At 37.8% G+C, this 13,033-nt stretch overlaps 1 protein-coding gene across 5 annotated transcripts in view; it reads left to right on the top strand.

Moving 5' to 3' along the window:
• NAMPT (nicotinamide phosphoribosyltransferase) overlaps positions 1-11,586 on the top strand; it is a 30,725-nt gene extending 19,139 nt beyond the window's left edge. For 4 of the 5 annotated variants that reach the window (XM_049813712.1, XM_049813713.1, XM_049813714.1 and 1 more), the window contains 5 exons: positions 1,099-1,218; positions 3,719-3,736; positions 6,484-6,624; positions 6,775-6,909; positions 8,669-11,586. In XM_049813712.1, the coding sequence (XP_049669669.1) occupies positions 1,099-1,218; positions 3,719-3,736; positions 6,484-6,624; positions 6,775-6,909; positions 8,669-8,782 (528 nt within the window). In that variant the 3' untranslated portion in view covers positions 8,783-11,586. The remainder of the gene's footprint in view (positions 1-1,098; positions 1,219-3,718; positions 3,737-6,483; positions 6,625-6,774; positions 6,910-8,668) is intronic. The other variant, XM_049813717.1, reaches the window with a different exon arrangement.
• The last annotated feature ends 1,447 nt before the right edge of the window (positions 11,587-13,033 follow it).

Here is a 13,033-nt window from a genome sequence, read left to right as displayed (position 1 = left end):
AGGAAGCATAATGCTCTAACTTGGTATGCATGGTATGTAGTTGATGCTGGATAATTTGGACCTATGAAAAATGTAAACGTTTATCTTATCTCAATATAGATATGGAAACTCTTTTGCAGTCTGAATAGTTTAATCTTTTTCATCAAACCTGTTCTTGAAGCTTTTACAACAGTTACCAGTTTTGCTGGTCTAATAATGCTGGAATGATTGTATAAAGAGAAACTTTCATCACTTAATAACAAATAAAATAGGAAATAACTTGAGTCTTAATAAATGCCAGGCCAATAAGACTTCTTACCACCAAGTTTAGGTATGTTGATGTCCTGTATTAATGTAATTCACTATTTTATGCTGCATGTTTAGTATTATTCTGCCCTTTGTAAGACATGCATTTAAGTCAGTGGCACACGACCTCCAAGTTGAAAAATGCATCTTGCCTTGTAGCTCTTTACAGAGCGTAATGATTGTTGCAGTTCTATAATAAAAGCTGTTGATACCTCTGAATTTGAGTAGCTGTCAGTACTGTTTTAATAAGGAAGTAGGGCGGACTTTAGTTATGTTGGTACTCTATCAAATTAGATCCATACAGTTTTAACACTTTTTTTTTTTTTCTTTGGGACAAGTGACATATCACTTTGAATAATCTTTATCAGAGCTGATAAGAAAAACTCCTAACTGAAGTGTTTCATTTTAATTATTGATGGCTTACAAAATTGTAGAAAACTGAAAGCCTCATCCACCATCTTAAGGGAGGTCAAAAGAAGAGCAGAATCTTCAGTTGCACATTTAATAGCAAAAACTTGCAGCAACCAAAGAAAGAAGGGAAGGAAACATGGTTCTGATTAGCTTTTGGGTACAAGTTTATAAAGGCCAAATGGTCTGTGACTGCTTTAATCTAATGGCTTCCACCACAACGGCTGGCATGCTTTTTGTTTGTGTGCCTATGTGGATAGATTTAGACCAGGATATGTGGGTATATTTATGGATTTTTCTCTTTTTTTGAGAGAGTCACCGTGACTCAAATGTGGAAATTGTTTCTTTATTGGAATGGCAGGGTTTTATTTTTATTTTGAACTGTCTCCCTTCTCTTTTCAATAGGTCTTGGAGATCTTAGGGAAGAAGTTCCCCATTACAGAGAACTCAAAAGGCTACAAATTGCTGCCACCATATCTCAGAGTTATTCAAGGGGATGGTGTGGATATCAACACACTGCAAGAGGTAGGAGATCCTGTTTGTGTGTCAGGGTGACAGTGGCAATGTTGATATTTAATCTGGACTCTGTTATGACTCGTCAGATATTGCAGCAGAGACTGCTGACCCCACCCTGCCCTTCATTCCAGACACTGGCAGCGATATCCTAATGCGTAAAACAAATTCATTAAAACTCCACAGGGAATTATTAAGATGCATAAAAAAACTAAAAGGCACTTCCTAATCCCTCTGTTGTAACCCTTCTCCTCCCACTGTCTCTCCTTTTGTTTGCTTTCGCCCTGCTTGTCAAGTCTAATTCAGATCAATGTCTGGCAGTGTTTGGTCCTTTCGTTGATATCTAAGGCACACTGCTTGATTGCTATGCTGTATCAATAGTAGTAATTAACTGGTTTGGCTCATTAGTTATGTACCATCTGAAGTATGCTTGCACTCAAATATTGAAGGTGTAGTTCTGAAGGAGACTTTTTAAAAACAAGGGTAAGGGAAGTGAGTTCATTGATTTGGCAACTAGTAGAATAAGGATTGTTGAAAGCCCCGAAAATATGTATAACAGATTAGACTGTAGTCTGAGTCAAAAGTGCAATTTCATCAAAACAAAAATTGGTTATTTAGTAGATGCTGTGTGCTTGAAACTAGTTACAAATTCACCACTATTGAGTAGATGGAGATAGTAAACAATATAATGTGTTTACAAAGGTACAGGCTGCAGTAACTACAGATGATGAGGGGCATGTAAAAGGAGGAGGACTTGACTTTATCAGGTTTGTCCTGGATCATTGATCTTCAGCTGTATTCAAGTTCAGAAACAGAAATAAGTTGGATAAATTTAATTTAAATTTTGCTTCTCAAAATTAGGACTAAGAGAGACATCAGGCTTGTTTTTTAGTTAGTCTGAAACTATCTGCATATCTAACGTGGGCACATAATGTGAACCTCAAAGACAGAACTCAAATTTGTCACGCAGATCCTTAGAGAGCAGTTAACGTTGAGATTTTTACCTGATATGCCAACTGTAGTGCAGTCACGCACTACAGTTTTGTTCCTCATCCAATAGCCTTTAAAGCAAATTTTATTTTACTTCATCTTTTTTTGTCCAGTGTGGCTTTTTGAGAATATAGAACTGTGCTAATGTGCTTAACAGAACACTAGCATGAGAGGTTAATAGCTGGAAGAAAGTCTTATTAAATACTAGGGGAAGAGACTTTTTTTTTTTAATAAACCTCTGCTTGTTCTTGACAACCGTTTGACAGGACTGATGCCCCTGTTAGGCAAAGTATGTTGTGGTTGAGATTTTTCATGAGTCATGACGGGAAAGAAATTGGACTATGAATTCTTTCTTGTAAGGAACTCAAAGGTTCCTTTCTGAAAGTTACACTGGACAAAATTCAAGGATGCTCATAGCATCAACAGTAATCAAAATATTAAAACTAGTATTTAAAATCTGTACATTAGAGGAAGAAATGCACTGCTTTCTAAGTTCTAAATAGAGCAGGAAAATAATTTCAGCATCTAATGGGAGAGGCTAAGAGGCAGAAGGAGCAAGTCTTTGTTCAGATGATCTGCCTGTTTACATATTTTCCTCATCAGACTGTAACTGATGATGAGGAACAGTCTACCTGTACTACACAGTAGAAGAGAGCTGAAGATCCAGTTCCACAAGACATACAGAGCAGACCTAACTCACTGCTGCCTGGCGGCCGCCTTCTCTTCTCTTCCTGACTCTGTCAGCTTGCTGCGCACCTCGTGTCAGCTTTGGTCATTGAACCGTGCTGGTCATTAAAGTAATTTAGCCGGCACATGTAGCAGCAAACTAACTCAGCCAAAAGTGATCAAATTTGTGGTTTAGAGAATTACGTTGGCCCCAAAAAGAGGCCAGTACTCACGAGCACAATACAGGAGAGAAAATAAACTGTTGTTTTCAGCTGGAAGAAGCAGGCAGGAGGGAAAGAGACACTTCTGATTTGACAGCAGCAAGTTATGTTGGAGCAAAAAGACCATGATCTTGCAGCCCAATTTTAGTCATGTTTAAATTTCATGGATCTCTTTATCCTCTTATGTCAGCAAAACAAAGGTTACCATGCTGACTTTTGGAAGACTGGGTAATAGCTTGCCATTTAAAAAAAAAAAAAAAAAAAAAAAAAAAAAAAAACAAACAAACAAAAAAACCCCAAACAACAACAAAAAAACCACACACACAACCCTGAAGTATAATTCATCCTTTTCAAAAAGGAGCTTACATGAACAAATATAAATGTATTATTGTGGCCATCTTTTTTCCCCCCCTCTCATAGCCTATGCAAGTCATTATTCTAATTACTCCATATCAGTCTTAGATTCTAGGCATGATTTATTGTTATGTATCAGATGGAAGGTAACGGGTACCATAGGAAAATCTAGAATGAGTAATGACCAATCAGTCTTATTTAAGTATCCAAACTAGCTGAAACAAGAATATAGAAAACAACTCGGAATATAAACTGGATTTTAAAATTCTTTGTTTTAATAGGGGATGCTGGTAGAACAGGTAAGGAACCTTTTCTGACTTTCTTCTAGCATTTTCACTTTTTAAAATCATTCCAATCTGCTAACTCCACAATATACTACACTTTCAAAGGATTTTCTTTGAACATTCAATTTCCAGATGTCTTTTAAATTTTTATTCAAAGAAGATCCTCTAATCTGGAGTCACAGTTGATGCATTAATCATGCTCATGATGGTCAGAGGAAGCTGGTCAGAACCTTGACACCTGAACTGTTCTGCCTGCATAGGTTTGAAGGTGTGAGACAAGAAATTCTTCTGTATTGCTTTCCTTTGGGGGGAGGCTTAGTCGTTTCAGATCTCCCCCTTTTCTTCTTCCCTGTTACTGCTGCTGCTTGCCATCTCTTCCCCATAGCTAAGGATGGGCCTCTGCTGTACGTCACTGGTACAGTCAGAGCTCTCTTCCAGCTTAGTCTCGATGTCCCTTTCCTTCCTCCCCTCGCTAGCCAAAGATTAGTCAGAGTAAGGAAAAATTCCTTGGGAGAGAGTGGAAAGGTGGAAGCCAGTTCTCCACCCAGGGTAAGTGAGGAGTTGTGCCTGTGGCACAACGTGAGCAAGCTGTCTGTAAACGAGAGCAGGAACACTAGCTGAGAGAGGGTTCACGTTTCTTCTCACCCAGGCAAGAAGGTTAAGCGGCTGTGGCCCAGCTATACTATACTTGTACTGGCATCTGTTAACCCACAAGGATCAGTGAACGTGAAGTCTAAGCATCGTGTGCCCTGGTAGGATGTTGTTTATACCGGGTATTTTGTGCTACATCTTGTGGGCATGTTCAAGGGAGTTCAGTGTCAGACCTGATCTATAAAACTGGGTAAGGAAAGGAGTGGAATACCTTAGCTCAGGCTTGGTCAGCATCTGGACAGAACTTGATTTGAGTCTCGGTGGAGTATACCTATACTTGCCTTTTGAAAAGACAGCATAGATAAGCAGAGTCCATATGCGGGCCCGGTCAAGTCTGGTTTCTTATGGTACTATTTATTAAGCCTTATGCTTAAGGAAAGGGTATAGCAAATCCATTTTCTTACCCTTCCTTTGTCTTCAGTTACTTCTGAGTTGCTTAAGGGAGAATTTAATTAATTTTAATCCTTTATCCTCCCTGAGTACCCCTTTTAACTGCTTCCAGGAGAACCTAATCACTTGAAAATACAGATTCCTTTTGTGCATGGTCACTGTCTGAAAGGATATGATGACCACTGCCAAAATTTGCAGGATTGTCACATGTTGAGGGGGTATTTGTTCAGGATATAAAGCTTCCAAAGGGTTCCCTTAAGTGAAAGTCATGGTGGTAGGGCCTGAGATTCTTTTTGCTTGGCTTCTTGGAGGAGGCTGAGTAAGCTGGCACCATTAAAATGATGGAAACTCACTGATGAAATCTCTGCTGAGGAAGTCTCTGCTAAAAATGTAGTGGGAAGGTGTTGAGAGCATGCCCTCAAAAAGTTATGGCTCTGCAGTCTACCCCTTCTGTTGGCTGGCCTCTTGTCAGGCATTCCGACTGAGAGTATCTGTGAAGAGACAGTCTGCATGTGACTAAATGGATTAAAAAAAATACTAGTATGCTCTTTTGTTTACACTGGCTACCCGTTTGCCACTGTCTGAAGTTGGAATTATCTCTTTTTCTTTTTTTTTTTTCTCTAATGAATGAAACTTTAATTTTGCCTTAGCTGTCCCTTAAAAAAAATGGCTTGACAACAGTAACTCCTGAAACAGTCTTGTTCAGTGTTACTTTGGCATTTCTTTTCGATGCAGGGGGATGAGACTGCACAAAAGATTGCCAGATTTTGATTATGTTGATTTTTGAAACTGCACTCTTCCCCATAGATTATGTCCTTACATTCTGCTTCTCACTTTCCTTTTCTCTGGATGGATGGGGTTTTGCCATTTCACCCACTCTGAAGTTTTCTCGCGCACCTTTGTTAGTAAAATGATTAGGACGTAGGAGTTCAAACACTCTTTTATTGGGGCTATTACCATCATTTCAGGCTGTCATAAGGGTAACGAGTCAGGGAAACAAATCTTGGCCATTTATGAGCATGACTAAACTAGCACCCATTACTCCAGGCTAGAGGATGTCATGTTTGTCTGGATAGAATGAGGGTGGGGGGAAATGATATGGTAAGTTTTGACTTGACTGATGATAGCAGCGCAGTTCACATTGATCTGTACTTGCCTGAGAAGGTGGCAAAGCAAACTTTTTGAACAGCTTTATGTGTTTCCATTACCCATCTTTGAAATTGCTAATCTAATCCTAGTCAATGTGATTTTCAGGAGAACTGCTCTGTTGAAGTCATTGGTCAAAGTGGGTAATAACTTTCTGGAGTTGATGAGCAAGATGACTGCTTTGTTTCAGGATATAAGCTATGCTTTGTGGTCTTCCCATAATTCTGAGAAATCGGAAGGCTCTACAATATTCCCATGAAATCTTCTATTTTCTTTAGAGCTCTGATTGTCTGGGCATTGCATTACTGTGCTACCCTAGTTTGGGAAGTATGTATGCTGGCATGATAATAGTTTTACAGCAAAAGCTTTCTATAATTATGCCATGCTGCAATCACAAATAAAAATGCAAACAACGTGCCAAGTATTGACAGAATTGTTATGTACATCTCCTGGAAACTGAATGTTAGTTGGTTTAATTGTCTGTAAAAGCATCTTGTTTAAGTAGAATAATATTTTTATGGAAAAATAGCATGGACTAAAAGTACGCTCCATCATAATTTTCTTTTTCTTATTAGATTGTGGAGGGAATGAAGAAGAATAAATGGAGTATTGAGAATATTGCCTTTGGATCTGGTGGAGCTTTGTTGCAGAAACTAACCAGAGATCTCTTAAACTGTTCCTTCAAGTGTAGTTACGTGGTGACCAACGGTCTCGGGGTATGTCTTGGTACAACTTCTAACATTATGTTTTCAATAGAGGCCTCCCCACTTGAAAACCTGTTTGACATTTCCTGTTCCGCCATCTGCATTAGGTACACAAGCCCCACAAAGCCCATTCCTTTTTAAAAAATACTCTTTTCATTTTAGGTAAATGTCTTCAAGGATCCAGTTGCTGATCCAAACAAAAGGTCAAAGAAAGGACGACTGTCGTTGCATAGGACACCTGCTGGAGATTATGTGACACTTGAAGAAGGCAAGGGAGATCTTGAAGAGTATGGACAGGTATGAATTCCAAAATGTAGTACATCATTCTTGGTGCAAAAATAGACCAAGAAAAAGCAGGTTATAACTTAATTTCAGAATTTATTTTTTGATTGACTTTTTTTTTTTTTTCCAACTCCCATCTTATTACCTCAGAATTGTTCCCAGTGCCAAATTCAGTAACAGCAGAATGTTAGAATGCCAGTAGAATGCTCAGGCTTTACAATTAGGGATCTTTCTCTTTTGTTTGTCTCCAGAAACAAGAGAACATTGCTGCTTTTTCCCAAAACTAATGTGTCAATGTTGCAGAATATATGCTAGCCAAGTAGTTTTGTGTGAGCTATATTGCACAATTTGAGTAGTGACCTAAGTTGGAGGTGGGAGAGGGACAGATGTAACTAAATTTGCTTCTACTTCCCCACTGAGATTTTTAAATAGTTCCTTCAGGGGTTAATGCTCTGTATGTGGAGTAGTTGCCCAATTTTCAAAGAGGTAAATATAAAACAGGAATTCAGTTTCCCTGTTAATTCTTCACGATTGTAAAATGAAAAGCTATTTCAGTAAAATAAGCACAAACTTTCTGCCAATCTCAGACTTTCAGTGTAATACTTCTTATGTTCTCAGTGTGCAAGCAATTAAATGTTTAACTGCACGTTGAGTCTCTTCCTGACTTAAGAGAACTGAAAATCAGTTATCAAATTACACTTCAGCCTTTAAAAGCTGGAAGTTTCTTGAGTTTTCTGGTATACAGAAGCACATTTCTGTGCTACTAGGCAGAGGGGTACTACTAGGCATGCCGTTTTATGCAACAGTAAGCATAAAACTGAGATCTGAGATAACTCAGTCTGTTTTCTGTCTTGAAGTATGTATACTGTAGATAACGTGCTCTGGATGCAAAGATCTAAGAAAAAAGACTTTCCGAGTTATACACATCTGCATGTACATATGTTTGTGATGAACATTCATGTATGTATATATATGTAGAGAGGGAGGGCCCTAATGGTGAGAAACCTCTTCAAAACAAATCACAAGACTGCAGCTCTGAAATTAGGTGATATATAGTTCCTTTGTTTTTGATAGGTGAAATAATTAATTATAAAGTTTCTGCCCTGGGATATTAGAGAGGTTTATTTGTGTGGTACAGATTCTGGGGCTTCCTGGAAAACAACAGGGAAATGTACTCTTTCGTGGGTCCGTTTCCCTAAAGCCATAGGTCCTTGCAATAGGTCAAGCAGAGCAACCGGTCAACGTTGCTTTTGTGCTGACTTTTCTGTACAAAGCTGTGCTTATTGCTCTTTGTGTGTTCTTTGCAAGCACTTTGTGATACACTGTTTTAAAAAATATATGTACAAAGGGTACTGTGAAGAAACATTTTTAAAATTTTTTAATGTTTTTTTTTTCACAGTTCCTCTAGAGGAAATAAAGATTTCATTTAAACCTCTGTAATTGAATTGTATTTAATTCGTTGAGTGTCGCCTTTCTTACTAGCTGCTCTAGCAAGGTATATTTAGCATGTGTGTATTTGGCTTTGGCCAGATGTGGACAGATAAGGACCACTCAGTACAAAGCTTCTGTCTGTGCACTGGATGGCCTAAATCCTTTCTTCTGTCTAACCATTAGTGAAAAGTGTCAGAAGAAGCTGTAAAAATTTAGTATCTTGACAGTCTAAAGCTTTAGTCTTACCAGGCTTGATTTGGGTGCTTGCTTTTGAGTTTGTGTAACCTATGTTGTTTGTTCATTTGCCAAATCACTCTTGCTAAAACAGTGGTATTTCTTGCAGGATCTCCTTCATACAGTATTTAAGAATGGAAAGGTAACGAAGTCATATTCATTTGATGAAGTAAGACAAAATGCCAGGCTGAAGAACAGTGAACTAGAAATGGCGTCTCACTAAGTTTCATTCCATGTCTGTGTATGTGTGTGTAACAAGTATGTACTGCATAGCTACTGGGTTTATTGTACAGATTTGTGTGTTTGTGTTTTATGACATTGTAGCCAAATTATTTGTTGGTTTATGGACATACTGCCCTATCTTTTGCCAGTCTTTAGAAAAGATGAAATCAGGAAATGGTACTTACATTGTAAAACATATTTAATGCTAAAGTGTGCTTTTTAGGGCCCTTTGCCAGTAGTGATTCAATCTGGTATTGATCTTTTCACAAATGAGACAGAGCTGAGAAACTTTTTTATATATAACAGAATATCACAAAATGGATTTACATAAAATTATCATGATTGCTTTATGTTTATATTTAACTTGTATTTTTGTACAAACAAGATTGTGTAAAATATATTTAAAGTTTCAATAATTAAGTCTTTCCAACTTTTCATGATTTTTATGAGCACAGACTTTCAAGAAAATATTTGGGGGGGGAAATCCATTGCCTTTTGTCCATTAATCAGCAAATAAAACATGGCCTTAAAGTTTATTGTGACATTGTACCATTTGATGACTAAATCAGGACTCGTATCTCCTTAAGAACCCATAGAATTGCTGACCTCACTGTTTCTTGTAGTTGTCTGTATTAGTAAATCTGCATTGAAGAAAATGACTGTTCTTACTAGAAGGTTTAGGTACTACAGACCTTGCTGGCACGGTAAGGTATGTAAATGAAATGCCAAATTTGAAAGGATTCTCTACTGCAACTTAACTTGCCAAGTCTATCCCACTTGGCGTATGCACCTCAATATTTTAAGAGTAAAGTTTTTAAGAGATCTCCTCTTCCACTATAGAATATATGTGTAAAATACTGAAATATGGAAGCGGTGTATTTTAAAGTAATTACACTTCTGGGTTTATTTTTCATATACTGTAAGTGACATGACTTTAAAGCAAAATACTGGACTGGGTAGTGCACTTTTTTACTTTTTTGTATTTTTTTCATTGATTTGCCTTTTGTCAGACTGGATGTTAAATTGTAAAAATGTTTAACTATTTTTGTTAACAACTTTAATAAAACTTTATGCTAGCCAAACTCCTACATGAATGGCAGACCTGTTTCCCCTTCTCGCCCTGTCTCATTGAGGTGAGGAGGGGCTTTTATTTTGCAGAGGGTAACTATAAAACAATATGTTTGAGAGATACTTTTGAACTGTCTGCACTTGATTGTATTTGCTCTCTGCATATGCTTGATTTGAATATCTGCTGGAAAACAAAACTGTTGAGGATTTTATTTGAGAAGCTATGTAGTAACCTCTGAAATGTTTGATAGTACCGTAGGATGGCTCTCACTAGAAAAGTACCTCCCTTACTTAAAAACAACAGCAAAAGCAAACGGCTCCTGTGTTATGCTGGTGATCAACTATCCGCCAATGGCTTAATATACTGATGTAATTAATGCTTCTAATTAGTAAATGATGTTACAGAAAATTGTTAGGGGTACTTTAAAATAATTTAAGCCTACAAAATTTTATAAACCGTTCTTTTAAAGGAAGACTGAAAAGCCATACTTCATTGTTCTTATTCTCTCACCAAAAAGGGCCACATCAAAGCACCCATAATATTTCCAGGGTTTGTGGTTAAGATGTTTATGCCCAGTCTCAATAGTTCTTGTTAATAAAAACTTGTTTTCCACTTGTAGTGTATGTAATTATACATTTAAGTGATGTATTGTTTCAAAAATAGTGCTTTAGTAAGACTCTAAATGCTGACCTTTCACACTGAGGAACTGCCTTCCCTTTGCTATTAATGATATTGTTTGTATTTGGCCAGGAAAGATTTTAAATCTGGACCTAGGATCAGTAGCAGGTAAATAGTACAGAGCCTATTTCACTCCTCCACATGTGTACTAGGGAATTTTATGATGTATGGTTTAAAAAACAATAAAGTAAATGCTGCTTTCATTCTGTACCAATAAAAAATTTTGATAACTATTGACTATCCATAACTGATATTTTTGTACTTGAGAACTGAGGATATACTGTGGAAGCACTGTTTTCTTGTGTACCATGAAACACATTAGTAATTGTTCAGTATTGTCTAAAACTTTTAGCTTATTAGTTGGAGACTTGAAGCAAATTGTCTACTTGTGCATGTCACTTTCAGAAGGTTGTCACATCACTCATTTTATTAAATGTTAATATCTTTAAAAGAAAAAGAGAAACACCTGGTGCTATTCAGACCTGAATACATGTCTCTGTGTCTGGTGGTTTGACATTCTGGGCATCAAGGGGTTGACAGAAATTACTGCAGTGCTTGAACCATACAATATCCTAATTCTTCCACATGAAAACAAACAGCATGTTCAAGTTTGCTTTAAATTACTAGATTTGTAGTCATTGATATATTTTAATTATCCCCATTTCATAATATAAATACAGTATTTGTATTTAAAAATAGGAATTGGGAGTTTTGTGTTTAATACTGTTATTTGTAACCATATTTAGCATAAGAAATGGATTTTATAAGACTATTTTTTTTTCTTCAGCTGCATGATTATGAAAAGATGCTTTTTTGGTACTTTGGAAGATCTGAGGAGAGAACAGAAGAGTACTTAACTGTTTGGTTTGCCAAAATCAAAACAAAGCTTAAACAGGTTTTTTTCTTATAGGTTTTTACATTCCTTCCTAACTTGTTTAGTGAAGAATAGATATTCCTCACTTAAATCCTCTGTTAAAGTAATTTTAATGTACTTGGCATCAAATACCAGTATGTAATACACATGGAAATAAAGTTTAGTTCTGGCAGTGAAAATAATAGCCATTTGACTGTGTCTTAAAGTTGTGATGTTGGGCATCAGATTTCATTCCTGTGCTCTTTGTTGCCAAACACGGACCAGACCATAGCTGTGTTGTCCTTGCAGTCCTCCGTAGGAGAGCTGCTCCGTTGGCTTGCGTGCAGTTTGTGGCTAAGTGATTGAATCTACAGTCAGCTCAGTTCTAGAGAAGAGAAGGGAAAGTGGGCTCTCTTTGCTCTTTTGCTTTGGTTGTTTTGGGGTATGAGCACATCTGTGCCTGTTTGTGCTTAAAAATGAACCGCTTGTAATTGAATTTGATGTAAGGAATTACTCTCTATATTTCACATAATCCTTTCTCAAACAAAGATTCATTATTTAAATTTTACCTCTAAAGCCACTAAAAATGCTTGTTTAAAAGCAAATTAACCAAAGATGTTGCAGCCTTCAGTTGACTTCAGTGTCTGTCAAAAAATAATGTCAGCTCTTCAACAGCGAGAACCTCTCATGTCCCTTTGGACAGGATTTTCATAATTAGAAGTCGTTACACTTTTAACTCCTACGTAACTTTAAATTGCAAACAGAGATGCTGTTAGTATGGGTGTATGAGGCACCTAGTGTAAAGATTATTTATTGTCCTTTGTTGCTGGTCCCTTCAGGTCATACTATAATGTAAGAAAGAGGCTCCTGTAGCCTACAATAACGGCCCTTTAGCACTTGAATTCAAAGTCTCTGTTACGTGATGTTTACAGAGAACGTGCACAGCCTAAGTGGTGGGCAGGTGTGTACTCCTCCTCCTTTCCATGCTGGTGTAAACCTCCAGCTGCAACACTCCAGCTTTCCTCCCTCTAATCGGCCTTGGCGCAGGTGAAGAGCGACTGCCCCCGGCGAGCGTGCCACGGTAGGCTCCCAGGTCATGGGGCAAGGGCAGCTGCAGGGAAATTCCAGGCCTCAGACTGTGCAGGGAGAAGGCAAGGGACTCGCAAATGTGTCTCTTCCTACATCCTCCAATTCCACTGTAATAAGTAAAATAGTACCTGTGCTGAGCTGCCGAAGGCAGGAACTGTGAGGATGCATTTGAGCAATGGTAATTGTGTCTCAGCCTGGTCACATACGGCTTTTTTTGTCCATGAGAGCCCCATTGGGGTCCTGTAGGTGCAGACCTTCTCTGTGAAATTTGTAAACACTTGAGTGACAGGTGATCCTCTTGTCTTAAGCCTGGTGGATAGAGGCACCTTATGTGAAGAGCTGTATGCCTTCTAAATAACCTGATGCTCAGAAATAAGGACATACTGAGATGAAAGATGCTCTGTAAAGTCACACTGGCTGAAATCGGTTGTTAACCATGGATGTTATGTTTGGTTTTTTCCCATTTTACTAGTACAGCTGACCTCGTTAATGATTTTAAAACACCCTTGACAGTTATATAGAGATGTTTGTTTTTAATTCATGGTAAGGGATGAAAAGCACTT

Source organism: Accipiter gentilis, chromosome 11 (genome assembly GCF_929443795.1).
Source record: "Accipiter gentilis chromosome 11, bAccGen1.1, whole genome shotgun sequence".
Classification (NCBI taxonomy): Eukaryota; Metazoa; Chordata; class Aves; order Accipitriformes; family Accipitridae; genus Astur; species Astur gentilis.
The sequence above is the reverse complement of the archived record's forward strand: the minus strand, read 5'-3'. Positions and strand labels throughout refer to the sequence as shown.